The sequence below is a fragment of the Taudactylus pleione genome, unplaced genomic scaffold, assembly GCF_031769625.1.
Source record: "Taudactylus pleione unplaced genomic scaffold, aTauple2 ptg001297l, whole genome shotgun sequence".
Lineage (NCBI taxonomy): Eukaryota > Metazoa > Chordata > Amphibia > Anura > Myobatrachidae > Taudactylus > Taudactylus pleione.
The window spans coordinates 188,261-204,241 of NW_028285697.1; the positions used below are offsets into that span (position 1 = coordinate 188,261).

At 42.6% G+C, this 15,981-nt stretch overlaps 1 protein-coding gene across 5 annotated transcripts in view; it reads right to left on the reverse strand.

The window, feature by feature from the left end:
- LOC148443339 (uncharacterized) overlaps positions 1 to 15,981 on the reverse strand; it is a 135,164-nt gene that overhangs the window by 9,473 nt on the left and 109,710 nt on the right. For all 5 annotated transcript variants that reach the window (XM_088462959.1, XM_088462961.1, XM_088462956.1 and 2 more), the window contains one exon: positions 2,882 to 3,040. In XM_088462959.1, the coding sequence (XP_088319085.1) occupies positions 2,882 to 3,040 (159 nt within the window). The remainder of the gene's footprint in view (positions 1 to 2,881; positions 3,041 to 15,981) is intronic.

Genomic DNA, 15,981 nt, shown 5'->3' on the forward strand with positions numbered 1-15,981 from the left:
TAAGTGGTTCCAGGTGCAAGTGTAGGAGCCTGGATAGAAGTAAGCAGTTCCAGGTACCTTTGTAGGAGCCTAGATGGAAGTAAGCAGTTCCAGGTGCAAGTGTAGGAACCTGGACAGAATTATACGGTTCCAGGTGCCAGTGTAGGAGCCTGGATGGAAGTAAGCGGTTCCAGGTGCCAGTGTAGGAGCCTGGATGGAAGTAAGTGGTTCAGGTGCCAGTGTAGGAGCCTGGATGGAAGTAAGCGGTTCCAGGTACCAGTGTAGGAGCCTGGATGGAAGTAAACGTTTCCAGGTGCCAGTGTAGGAGCCTGGATGGAAGTAAACGTTTCCAAGTGCCAGTGTAGGAGCCTGGATGGAAGTAAACATTTCCAGGTGCCAGTGTAGAAGCCTGGATGGAAGTAGGTGGTTCCAGGTGCCAGTGTAGGAGCCTGGATGGAAGTTGTTCCAGGTGCCAGTGTAAGAGCTTGGATGGAAATAACCGGTTCCAGGTGCCAGTGTAGGAACCTGGATGGAAGTAGGTGGTTCCAGGTGCCAGTGTAGGAGCATGGATGGAAGTGGTTCCAGGTGCCAGTGTAGGAGCCTGGATGGAAGTAGGTGGTCCCAGGTGCCAGTGTAGGAGCATGGAAGTAAGCAGTTCCAGGTGCAAGTGTAGGAGCCTGGATAGAAGTAAGCAATTCCAGGTACCTTTGTAGGAGCCTGGATGGAAGTAAGCAGTTCCAGGTGCAAGTGTATTAACCTGGACAGAATTATACGGTTCCAGGTACCAGTGTAGGAGCCTGGATGGAAGTAAGCGGTTCCAGGTGCCAGTGTAGGAGCCTGGATGGAAGTAAATGTTTGCAGGTGCCAGTGTAGGAGCCTGGATGGAAGTAAACGTTTCCAGGTGCCAGTGTAGGAGCCTGGATGGAAGTAAACATTTCCAGGTGCCAGTGTAGGAGCCTGGATGGAAGTAAACATTTCCAGGTGCCAGTGTAGGAGCCTGGATGGAAGTAAACAGTTCAAGGTGCCAGTGTAGGAGCCTGGATGGAAGTAGGTGGTTCCAGGTGCCAGTGTAGAAGCCTGGATGGAAGTAAGCGGTTCCAGGTGCCAGTGTAGAAGCCTGGATGGAAGTAAGCAGTTCCAGGTGCCAGTGTAGGAGCCTGGATGGAAGTAGGTGGTTCCAGGTGCCAGTGTAGAAGCCTGGATGGAAGTAAGCGGTTCCAGGTGCCAGTGTAAGAGCCTGGTTGGAAGTAAGTGGTTCCAGGTGCCAGTTTAGGAGCCTGGAAGGAAGTAGGTGGTTCCAGGTGCCAGTTGTAGCTGGTTCCAGGTGCCAGTGTAAGACCCTAGATGGTAGTAAGCGGTTCCAGGTGCCAGTGTAGAAGCCTGGATGGAAGTAAGCGGTTCCAGGGGCCAGTGTAGGAGCCTGGATGGATGTAAGCGGTTCCAGGTGCCAGTGTAAGAGCCTGGGTGGAAGTAGGTGGTTCCAGGTCCCAGTGTAGGAGCCTGGATGGAAGTAGGAAGTTCCAGGTGCCAGTGTAAGAGCCTGGATGGAAGTAAGCGATTCCAGGTGCCAGTGTAGGAGCATGGATGGAAGTGGTTCCAGGTGCCAGTGTAAGAGTTTGGATGGAAATAACCGGTTCCAGGTGCCAGTGTAGGAACCTGGATGGAAGTAGGTGGTTCCAGGTGCCAGTGTAGGAGCATGGATGGAAGTTGTTCCAGGTGCCAGTGTAGGAGCCTGGATGGAAGTAGGTGGTTCCAGGTGCCAGTGTAGGAGCATGGAAGTAAGCAGTTCCAGGTGCAAGTGTAGGAGCCTGGATAGAAGTAAGCGGTTCCAGGTACCTTTGTAGGAGCCTGGATGGAAGTAAGCAGTTCCAGGTGCAAGTTTAGGAACCTGGACAGAATTATACGGTTCCAGGTGCCTGTGTAGGAGCCTGGATGGAAGTAAGCTGTTCCAGGTGCCAGTGTAGGAGCCTGGATGGAAGTAAGCGGTTCCAGGTGCCTGTGTAGGAGCCTGGATGGAAGTAAGCTGTTCCAGGTGCCAGTGTAGGAGCCTGGATTGAAGTAAGCGGTTCCAGGTGCCAGTGTAGGAGCCTGGATGGAAGTAAGCGGTTCCAGGTGCAGGTGTAGGAGCCTGGATGGAAGTAAGCAGTTCCAAGCACTGGTACTAGGGTCTTGGTGGTGGCAGCGTTAAGCACAGGCAGCTACTGACAGTAAAAGCGTATTCCTAATACTACAAGGTCCAGTGGGATCAAATATAATTGGTGATCAAAAATAATCTGTTAAGCGAGGTGCATCCGGTCACAAGCTGCTGGTATTAAAGGTGGTGGGGGTGGTAGTGTCTGGGGTATAGAATGAGATATCTGTATATACTATGTAACTATTATACACATGAGTCTGATCTCCCTCATGATAGCACAGAGCTGCCACCAGGAGACTGAGCCATCCCCAACGGTAAATCGCCACATAATACACAGAGGCTGTGAGACGCCCATAGCAGCGCCTATCTCAGCCCCCGTCATTAGTGAGGGGTCCTCCCCTGGCATCTTCGTGTTGTTCTGTGGGCAATGTGATTGTACCTCGTCCTCAGGCAAAGAAGAGTTACTGTGTAATAACAAAATAACAAATTTGGTGTGTGTATGGTCATTATTTTAATATTTATTTTACAGGGGGACTATAGGCACCAGCGGGCCCTTAATGCCCCCTTCCCCAGGAATATACACTCCAGGGCCCACAGTAATACACATCCCACCCCCCTCCCCAGAATATATACCCCAGGCCCCTATTAATATACACTCCAGGCCTCCCCAGGGATATACTCTCAAACCTTCCTTCCTCCCCCAGGGATATACACTTCTGGCCCTGCAGTAATATAAAGTCCAGGCCCCCCCAGTTATATGTCACGCACCTCTTCACTTGAGCTGGAAGACGTCCCCCACCTGTGTGGGTTGCACCTTGGTGGGACACAGGGGGCGTCATTAATCCTCCCCCACTGTGGCTGCCGCGCCCGTTGTCTTCCCATTGTCTGTACCGTGTCTCCTCTTCCTGTCCCGCTAGTGATTCCCTCCTGTCCGGAGACAAATTCACTAATAAATTCCAGGAAACATAATGATTATTTATTCACCAATCCCACTCAATAGAGACCGAGCCCAGGAATGACCCTGAAACTGACCACTCCCAAAAATAATGGGGGTTTCCTGCAAATAAAACTATAATAAACTGGTAATAACACAGCTGAAAGCAAAGCCTCGCGTTGTCCTCCACCCACAGCGCGATCAGCGGGCTTGCGTCATTTTCCTATGACACTCAGAAGACATACGTGTGCTGCGTGCGTGTGTGCGGTATAATAAATCTGTCCAGGAGCAGGGACGGAGGGGAAGGAACCTTCCCTGGCTGTACAGGGCTAAATATGCCAACAATTTATTGTATAATGCCGCCTCCACATCAGCGTCATATCACGGCGACAATGCCGACATGGACACAGGGTGAACTTGTGGTGTTATGACATTACAATAAGGGGGTTTGTCGCCAGGAGACAGGAGAAGCTGACTGGCCGCAGTTGATTTCTAGGTTGCAGGGTGCCGTTCCAGGCAAAAGCAGGCGTGGCCTTGTGGGACAGGGGGCGTGGCTTCATGGGTAAGGGTGTGGCCTCCCGGCTCGATCAAGTTACTGCGGGGGTCCTGGAGATGCGGGCTGCCCCCGGGGACCAGTCTGTGTGCAGTGACGGCTCCCTCACTGTGTCAGTGCAGCACCCGTCTCCTGTCACTGAGGGGGGAGTCGGCACTGTGGTGTCACCCGTCGGTGGGTGACACCTGGGTACTCCCCACACACCCTGCTTCCCCCTTGTGACGCCATTGGTAACACCCCATGCTTTCTTCACTAGATCCGCGCTGATTGCAAGCTCAGAGGAACAGGAGCTTCTCCCCTTCATCTTCTCTACATGATTACTCTAATAGCTGACTGTAATTATGGGCCTGATTCCGGGTCACACAGAGATGTGGCCATAGCTGATCAGAGACACCTAGCGTCTGAGGAAATCGGTCCTGCTGCGTCTTTACACACATCATCATCCATGCACCATCGGACGCAGCAGCCTTATGCCAGGTGCAGGTTCTACTTCTAAACATGGGACCTCATTCAGACCCGCTCGCAAGTGGGTCGATGGTTGTGCATTGCGCACGACGTTGATCGACAGCTCGCCCCGTTTTGTAGGCGGGGTAGGTGGGTGGCTGAACAAACGGAGGCGTCCCTAAAGGAATGCCTGCCGTTTGAGGGCGGCCCTACTGACATCACGAGTGACATCAGTAGTGAGCTTCTGGCTCTATTACAGTAGGAAGCTCACTGGGGCTTGCGGCAGATGAGACCCTACCACAAGGGTCTCGTCGTAAGCCCAATGATCGCGACCATCACCTGGCTGCTCGCAAAAAGCTGTGGGTGGTCACCCACAGCTTAGCGAGTGGCCAGGAGGCCGGCTTAAAAAAAATAAAAGCAGCCGCCCGCATCCAGAGCGAGCTCTCGCTTTTTGCTAGCGGCTCTGAATGAGGTCCATGGTCTCCTGTGGGAGTGGCTTTGTGTCACTGTCAGCGACATGCTGCATCTGTCTGACCACCCCCGTTATCATCCAGGTACACCCACTAAAATCCATACTTCTTGTAAATGTCAATTGGGACCCTGATGTGCGCCTCATAAAAGGGGGCGTGGCCTTGCAGGAAAAGTCATGCCCATGAGCTGCGCCCCCTGTTTTGTGTCACACCGGGCATGGCCTGCACTCCGGGAGTTGCTGAGCTGCAATGAATAGCCGCCATGCACATGTGTTAAGCAGGGCAGCATCTAAGAGGGGCCTCTCCACGTCCCCCTCACTGCCGGAATCCCGACACCAGTCCAAATCCCAACCGCCGGCATCCTGACGGTAAGTATTGGGAGTAGGGGGAGGGTTAGGCTGCAAGTGACAAGGGGGGGGGGGCAATGTTAGGATTAGACTGCAGGGGGAAGGGTTAGGTTTAGGGGCAGGGGTAGGGGTAGATTTAGGATACTTACCTGTAAATGTCAGTGTCCTAACCCTGTCAGGATGCAGGCACTGGGGTTCTGACTGCCGGGATCCAGAGCACGGGCATCCCTTACCCCACCCCAATGCAGGACAAAGGGTGGGACAGTGTTGAAAAAGTGGGACTATCCCATCAAAATTGGGACGGTTGAGAGGTATAAAATTTACACTCCCTGCACCCAAATTCATGCTGTGTCTCCGTGCGGTAACAATGGGGATGCAGCGCAGTATTTATAGCATCAGCAAAGTACGGATATGTATCTATATGACTTTATATACTGTCTATACCCATGTATCTATGTGACTGTATATATACTGTCGGTACCCATGTATCTATGTGACTGTATATACTGTCTGTACCATGTATCTATGTGACTGTATATATACTGTCTGTACCCATGTATCTATGTGACTGTGTGTACTGTCTGTACCCATATATCTATGTGACTGTATATATACTGTCTGTACCCATGTATCTATGAGACTGTATATACTGTCTGTACCCATGTATCTATGTGACCGTATATACTGTCTGTACCCATGTATCTATGTGACTTTATATACTGTCTGTACCCTTGTATCTATGTGACTGTATATACTGTCTGTACCCATGTATCTATGTGACTGTATATATACTGCCTGTACCCATGTATCTATGTGACGGTATATATACTGTCTGTACCCATGTATCTATGTGACTGTATATACTGTCTGTACCCATGTATCTATGTGACTTTATATACTGTCTGTACCTTTGTATCTATGTGACTGTATATACTGTCTGTACCCATGTATCTATGTGACTGTATATACTGTCTGTACCCATGTATCTATGTGACTGTATATACGGTCTGTACCCATGTATCTATGAGACTGTATATACTGTTCGTACCCATGTATCTATGTGACTGTATATACTGTCCGCACCCATGTATCTATGTGACTGTGTATACTGTCTGTACCCATGTATCTATGTGACTGTATATACTGTCCGTACCCATGTATCTATGTGACTTTATATACTGTCTGTACCCATGTATCTATGTGACTGTATATACTGTCTGTACCCATGTATCTGTGACTTTATATACTGTCTGTACCCATGTATCTATGTGACTATATATACTGTCTGTACCCATGTATCTATGTGACTGTGTATACTGTCTGTACCCAGGTATCTATGTGACTGTATATATACTGTCTGTACCCATGTATCTGTGACTTTATATACTGTCTGTACCCATGTATCTATGTGACTGTATATACTGTCTGTACCCATGTATCTATGTGACTGTATATACTGTCTGTACCCATGTATCTATGTGACAGTATATACTGTCTGTACCCATGTATCTATGTGACTATATATATATTGTCTGTACCCATGTATCTATGTGACTGTATATACTGCCTGTACCCATGTATCTATGTGACTGTATATACTGTCTGTACCCATGTATCTGTGACTTTATATACTGTCTGTACCCATGTATCTATGTGACTGTATATACTGTCTGTACCCATGTATCTATGTGACTATATATATACTGTCTGTACCCATGTATCTATGTGACTGTATATACGGTCTGTACCCATGTATCTATGTGACTGTATATACTGCCTGTACCCATGTATCTATGTGACTGTATAAACTGTCTGTACCCATGAATCTATGTGACTGTATATACTGTCTGTACCCATGTATCTATGTGACTGTATATACTGTCTGTACCCAATTATCTATGTGACTGTATATACTGTCTGTACCCATGTATCTATGTGACTATATATACTGTCTGTACCCATGTATCTATGTGACTGTATATACCCATGTATCTATGTGACTTTATATACTGTCTGTATGTATTTGTACCCATGTATCTATGTGCCTGTATATACTGTCTGTACCCATGTATCTATGTGACTGTATATACTGTCTTTACCCATGTATCTATGTGACTGTATATACCCATGTATCTATGTGACTTTATATACTGTCTGTATGTATTTGTACCCATGTATCTATGTGACTGTATATACTGTCTGTACCCATGTATCTATTTGACTGTATATACTGTCTGTACCAGGCTTGCCGACTTTTAGCTCCCTCCTTCCGGGAGGGAGTTGTCGGGCTTACAGGGCTGGGGGCGTGACGTGGCCAAAGGGGGCGGGGACCGGCACTTGACGTGTTGTTGGGGGCAGAGCATGGGGCGTGACAGCGCGATTGCGTCATCGTGGCTCCGCCCCCTCTGCAAAATGCCGTGATTAATGGCATTGTGCAGCCGGGGGCGGAGCCACGATGACGCGATTCAGCGCGAATCGCGTCACCGGCCCCCTGCTGCCGGTGTTTTTACCTAAAAGTGCGGGGGGTTGCGGGCATCATCGCCGGGAGGATTGCCTGCCTTCCCGGGAGGTCGGGAGCGGCACCCGATTTTCGGGAGGCTCCCGACCAAATCGGGAGGGAAGGCAAGTATGGTCTGTACCCATGTATCTATGTGACTGTGTATACTGTCTGTACCCATGTATCTATGTAACTGTATATACTGTCTGTACCCATGTATCTATGTGACTGTATATATACTGTCTGTACCCATGTATTTATGTGACTGTGTATACTGTCTGTACCCTTGTATCTTTGTGACTATATATATATACTGTCTGTACCCATGTATCTATGTGACTGTATATATACTGTCTGTACCCATGTATCTATGTGACTGTGTATACTGTCTGTACCCATGTATCTATGTGACTGTATATCCTCTCTGTACCCATGTATCTATGTGACTGTATATCCTGTCTGTACCCATGTATCTATGTGACTGTATATCCTGTCTGTACCCATGTATCCATGTGACTGTATATACTGTCTGTACCCATGTATCTATGTGACTGTGTATACTGTCTGTACCCTTGTATCTATGTGACTATATATATATTGTCTGTACCCATGTATCTATGTGACTGTATATATACTGTCTGTACCCATGTATCTATGTGACTTTATATACTGTCTGTACCCATGTATCTATGTGACTGTATATACTGTCTGTACCCATGTATCTATGTGACTGTATATACTGTCTGTACCCATGTATCTATGTGACTTTATATACTGTCTGTACCCATGTATCTATGTGACTGTATATATACTGTCTGTACCCAAGTATCTATGTGACTGTATATACTGTCTGTACCCATGTATCTATGTGACTGTATATACTGTCTGTACCCATGTATCTATGTGACCTTATATACTGTCTGTACCCATGTATCTATGTGACTGTATATACTGTCTGTACCCATGTATCTATGTGACTGTATATACTGTCTGTACCCATGTATCTGTGTGACTGTATATACTGTCTGTACCCATGTATCTATGTGACTGTGTATACTGTCTGTACCCATGTATCTATGTGACTGTATATACTGTCTGTACCCATGTATCTATGTGACTGTATATATACTGTCTGTACCCATGTATTTATGTGACTGTGTATACTGTCTGTACCCTTGTATCTATGTGACTATATATATATACTGTCTGTACCCATGTATCTATGTGACTGTATATATACTGTCTGTACCCATGTATCTATGTGACTGTGTATACTGTCTGTACCCTTGTATCTATGTGACTATATATATACTGTCTGTACCCATGTATCTATGTGACTGTATATCCTCTCTGTACCCATGTATCTATGTGACTGTATATCCTGTCTGTACCCATGTATCTATGTGACTGTATATCCTGTCTGTACCCAAGTATCTATGTGACTGTATATACTGTCTGTACCCATGTATCTATGTGACTGTATATACTGTCTGTACCCATGTATATATGTGACTGTATATACTGTCTGTACCCATGTATCTATGTGACTGTATATACTGTCTGTACCCATGTATCTATGTGACTTTATATACTGTCTGTACCCATGTATCTATGTGACTGTATATACTGTCTGTACCCATGTATCTATGTGACTGTATATACTGTCTGTACCCATGTATCTATGTGACTTTATATACTGTCTGTACCCAAGTATCTATGTGACTGTATATATACTGTCTGTACCCAAGTATCTATGTGACTGTATATACTGTCTGTACCCATGTATCTATGTGACCTTATATACTGTCTGTACCCATGTATCTATGTGACTGTATATACTGTCTGTACCCATGTATCTATGTGACTGTATATACTGTCTGTACCCATGTATCTGTGTGACTGTATATACTGTCTGTACCCATGTATCTATGTGACTGTGTATACTGTCTGTACCCATGTATCTATGTGACTGTATATACTGTCTGTACCCATGTATTTATGTGACTGTATATATACTGTCTGTACCCATGTATTTATGTGACTGTGTATACTGTCTGTACCCATGTATCTATGTGACTATATATATATACTGTCTGTACCCATGTATCTATGTGACTGTATATATACTGTCTGTACCCATGTATCTATGTGACTGTGTATACTGTCTGTACCCTTGTATCTATGTGACTATATATATACTGTCTGTACCCATGTATCTATGTGACTGTATATCCTCTCTGTACCCATGTATCTATGTGACTGTATATTTACTGTCTGTACCCATGTATCTATGTGACTGTATATACTGTCTGTACCCATGTATCTATGTGACTGTATATATACTGTCTGTACCCATGTATCTATGTGACTGTATATACTGTCTGTACCCTTGTATCTATGTGACTATATATATATTGTCTGTACCCATGTATCTATGTGACTGTGTATATACTGTCTGTACCCAAGTATCTATGTGACAGTATATACTGTCTGTACCCATGTATCTATGTGACTGTATATACTGTCTGTACCCATGTATCTATGTGACTGTATATACTGTCTGTACCCATGTATCTATGTGACTGTATATACTGTCTGTACCCATGTATCTATGTGACTGTATATACTGTCTGTACCCATGTATCTATGTGACTGTATATATATTGTCTGTACCCAAGTATCTATGTGACTGTATATACTGTCTGTACCCATGTATCTATGTGACTGTATATACTGTCTGTACCCATGTATCTATGTGACTGTATATACTGTCTGTACCCATGTATCTATGTGACTGTATATACTGTCTGTACCCATGTATCTATGTGACTTTATATACTGTCTGTACCCATGTATCTATGTGACTGTATATACTGTCTGTACCCATGTATCTATGTGACTGTATATACTGTCTGTACCCATGTATCTATGTGACTTTATATACTGTCTGTACCCATGTATCTATGTGACTGTATATACTGTCTGTACCCATGTATCTATGTGACTGTGTATACTGTCTGTACCCTTGTATCTATGTGACTATATATATACTGTCTGTACCCATGTATCTATGTGACTGTATATCCTCTCTGTACCCATGTATCTATGTGACTGTATATTTACTGTCTGTACCCATGTATCTATGTGACTGTATATACTATCTGTACCCATGTATCTATGTGACTGTATATATACTGTCTGTACCCATGTATCTATGTGACTGTATATACTGTCTGTACCCTTGTATCTATGTGACTATATATATATTGTCTGTACCCATGTATCTATGTGACTGTGTATATACTGTCTGTACCCAAGTATCTATGTGACTGTATATACTGTCTGTACCCATGTATCTATGTGACTGTATATACTGTCTGTACCCATGTATCTATGTGACTGTATATACTGTCTGTACCCATGTATCTATGTGACTGTATATACTGTCTGTACCCATGTATCTATGTGACTGTATATACTGTCTGTACCCATGTATCTATGTGACTGTATATATATTGTCTGTACCCAAGTATCTATGTGACTGTATATACTGTCTGTACCCATGTATCTATGTGACTGTATATACTGTCTGTACCCATGTATCTATGTGACTGTATATACTGTCTGTACCCATGTATCTATGTGACTGTATATACTGTCTGTACCCATGTATCTATGTGACTTTATATACTGTCTGTACCCATGTATCTATGTGACTGTATATACTGTCTGTACCCATGTATCTATGTGACTGTATATACTGTCTGTACCCATGTATCTATGTGACTTTATATACTGTCTGTACCCATGTATCTATGTGACTGTATATACTGTCTGTACCCATGTATCTATGTGACTGTATATACTGTCTGTACCCATGTATCTATGTGACTGTATATACTGTTTGTACCCATGTATCTATGTGACTTTATATATGCTTTCTGTACCCATGTATCTATGTGACTGTGTATACTGTCTGTACCCATGTATCTATGTGACTGTATATACTGTCTGTACCCATGTATCTATGTGACTGTATATACTGTCTGTACCCATGTATCTATGTGACTTTATATACTGTCTGTACCCATGTATCTATGTGACTGTATATATACTGTCTGTACCCAAGAATCTATGTGACTGTATATACTGTCTGTACCCATGTATCTATGTGACTGTATATACTGTCTGTACCCATGTATCTATGTGACCTTATATACTGTCTGTACCCATGTATCTATGTGACTGTATATACTGTCTGTACCCATGTATCTATGTGACTGTATATACTGTCTGTACCCATGTATCTGTGTGACTGTATATACTGTCTGTACCCATGTATCTATGTGACTGTGTATACTGTCTGTACCCATGTATCTATGTGACTGTATATACTGTCTGTACCCATGTATCTATGTGACTGTATATATACTGTCTGTACCCATGTATTTATGTGACTGTGTATACTGTCTGTACCCTTGTATCTATGTGACTATATATATATACTGTCTGTACCCATGTATCTATGTGACTGTATATATACTGTCTGTACCCATGTATCTATGTGACTGTGTATACTGTCTGTACCCTTGTATCTATGTGACTATATATATACTGTCTGTACCCATGTATCTATGTGACTGTATATCCTCTCTGTACCCATGTATCTATGTGACTGTATATCCTGTCTGTACCCATGTATCTATGTGACTGTATATCCTGTCTGTACCCAAGTATCTATGTGACTGTATATACTGTCTGTACCCATGTATCTATGTGACTGTATATACTGTCTGTACCCATGTATATATGTGACTGTATATACTGTCTGTACCCATGTATCTATGTGACTGTATATACTGTCTGTACCCATGTATCTATGTGACTTTATATACTGTCTGTACCCATGTATCTATGTGACTGTATATACTGTCTGTACCCATGTATCTATGTGACTGTATATACTGTCTGTACCCATGTATCTATGTGACTTTATATACTGTCTGTACCCAAGTATCTATGTGACTGTATATATACTGTCTGTACCCAAGTATCTATGTGACTGTATATACTGTCTGTACCCATGTATCTATGTGACCTTATATACTGTCTGTACCCATGTATCTATGTGACTGTATATACTGTCTGTACCCATGTATCTATGTGACTGTATATACTGTCTGTACCCATGTATCTGTGTGACTGTATATACTGTCTGTACCCATGTATCTATGTGACTGTGTATACTGTCTGTACCCATGTATCTATGTGACTGTATATACTGTCTGTACCCATGTATTTATGTGACTGTATATATACTGTCTGTACCCATGTATTTATGTGACTGTGTATACTGTCTGTACCCATGTATCTATGTGACTATATATATATACTGTCTGTACCCATGTATCTATGTGACTGTATATATACTGTCTGTACCCATGTATCTATGTGACTGTGTATACTGTCTGTACCCTTGTATCTATGTGACTATATATATACTGTCTGTACCCATGTATCTATGTGACTGTATATCCTCTCTGTACCCATGTATCTATGTGACTGTATATTTACTGTCTGTACCCATGTATCTATGTGACTGTATATACTGTCTGTACCCATGTATCTATGTGACTGTATATATACTGTCTGTACCCATGTATCTATGTGACTGTATATACTGTCTGTACCCATGTATCTATGTGACTGTATATACTGTCTGTACCCTTGTATCTATGTGACTATATATATATTGTCTGTACCCATGTATCTATGTGACTGTGTATATACTGTCTGTACCCAAGTATCTATGTGACTGTATATACTGTCTGTACCCATGTATCTATGTGACTGTATATACTGTCTGTACCCATGTATCTATGTGACTGTATATACTGTCTGTACCCATGTATCTATGTGACTGTATATACTGTCTGTACCCATGTATCTATGTGACTGTATATACTGTCTGTACCCATGTATCTATGTGACTGTATATATACTGTCTGTACCCAAGTATCTATGTGACTGTATATACTGTCTGTACCCATGTATCTATGTGACTGTATATACTGTCTGTACCCATGTATCTATGTGACTGTATATACTGTCTGTACCCATGTATCTATGTGACTGTATATACTGTCTGTACCCATGTATCTATGTGACTTTATATACTGTCTGTACCCATGTATCTATGTGACTGTATATACTGTCTGTACCCATGTATCTATGTGACTGTATATACTGTCTGTACCCATGTATCTATGTGACTTTATATACTGTCTGTACCCATGTATCTATGTGACTGTATATACTGTCTGTACCCATGTATCTATGTGACTGTATATACTGTCTGTACCCATGTATCTATGTGACTGTATATACTGTTTGTACCCATGTATCTATGTGACTTTATATATGCTGTCTGTACCCATGTATCTATGTGACTGTGTATACTGTCTGTACCCATGTATCTATGTGACTTTATATACTGTCTGTGCCCATGTATCTATGTGACTGTATATACTGTCTGTACCCATGTATCTATGTGACTGTATATACTGTCTGTACCCATGTATCTATGTGACTGTATATACTGTCTGTACCCATGTATCTATGTGACTGTATATACTGTCTGTACCCATGTATCTATGTGACTGTGTATACTGTCTGTACCCTTGTATCTATGTGACTATATATATACTGTCTGTACCCATGTTTCTATGTGACTGTTTATCCTCTCTGTACCCATGTATCTATGTGACTGTATATACTGTCTGTACAAATGTATCTATGTGACTGTGTATACTGTCTGTACCCTTGTATCTATGTGACTATATATATATTGTCTGTACCCATGTATCTATGTGACTGTGTATATACTGTCTGTACCCAAGTGTCTATGTGACTGTATATACTGTCTGTACTCATGTATCTATGTGACTGTATATACTTTCTATACCCATGTATCTATGTGACTGTATATACTGTCTGTACCCATGTATCTATGTGACTGTATATACTGTCTGTACCCATGTATCTATGTGACTGTATATATACTGTCTGTACCCAAATATCTATGTGACTGTATATACTGTCTGTACCCATGTATCTATGTGACTGTATATACTGTCTGTACCCATGTATCTATGTGACTGTATATACTGTCTGTACCCATGTATCTGTGTGACTTTATATACTGCCTGTACCCATGTATCTATGTGACTGTATATACTGTCTGTACCCATGTATCTATGTTACTGTATATACTGTCTGTACCCATGTATCTATGTGACTTTATATACTGTCTGTACCCATGTATCTATGTGACTGTATATACTGTCTGTACCCATGTATCTATGTGACTGTATATACTGTCTGTACCCATGTATCTATATGACTGTATATACTGTTTGTACCCATGTATCTATGTGACTTTATATATGCTGTCTGTACCGATGTATCTATGTGACTGTATATACTGTCTGTACCCATGTATCTATGTGACTTTATATACTGTCTGTACCCATGTATCTATGTGACTGTATATACTGTCTGTACCCATGTATCTATGTGACTGTATATACTGTCTGTACCCATGTATCTATGTGACTGTGTATACTGTCTGTACCCTTGTATCTATGTGACTATATATATACTGTCTGTACCCATGTATCTATGTGACTGTATATACTGTCTGTACCCATGTATCTATCTGACTGTATATACTGTCTGTACCCATGTATCTATGTGACTGTATATACTGTTTGTACCCATGTATCTATGTGACTTTATATATACTGTCTGTACCCATATATCTATGTGACTTTATATACTGTCTGTACCCATGTATCTATGTGACTGTATATACTGTCTGTACCCATGTATCTATGTGACTGTATATACTGTCTGTACCCATGTATCTATGTGACTGTATATATACTGTCTGTACCCATGTATCTATGTGACTGTATATACTGTCTGTACCCATGTATCTATGTGACTGTATATACTGTCTGTACCCATGTATCTATGTGACTGTATATACTGTCTGTACCCATGTATCTATGTGATTGTATATACTGTCTGTACCCATGTATCTATGTGATTGTATATACTGTTTGTACCCATTTATCTATGTGACTGTCCGCTCACCCCTCTGTACCCATGTATCTAGTCACCAGTTTTATCCCCCTGTACGTTGCTTCTGGTACCTTATAAGTAAATGATGATAATTATAGTAATATCTGCATTTTTGTTTTGATCATACTGTCTGCCTTAGTATCTAATCCCATTAGATGGCGCTACAACACCAATAAAAAAAAAAAATGACTTGCAAATTATCAAAAATAAAAGTTATCAGACACTAGAAATGTGCGGAAACCCCGTGTATTGGTACTGAATTTATAAAAAAAAAAAAAAACAGCTATAATCAGTAATGTGGACGTTTGCACCCGCTTACCTGCAATCTAAAACTAGAGTTCGGTGTTTAAATCCAAGTTCCGAACTGACTGCAGAACCGATCTCGGACTCACTTTGACTCTGAACCCCTAAATTTGGTTGTTGTCAGTTCTCTGGGAACCCATCCGGCACATCTCTATCAGAAACTAACAGGGATCCA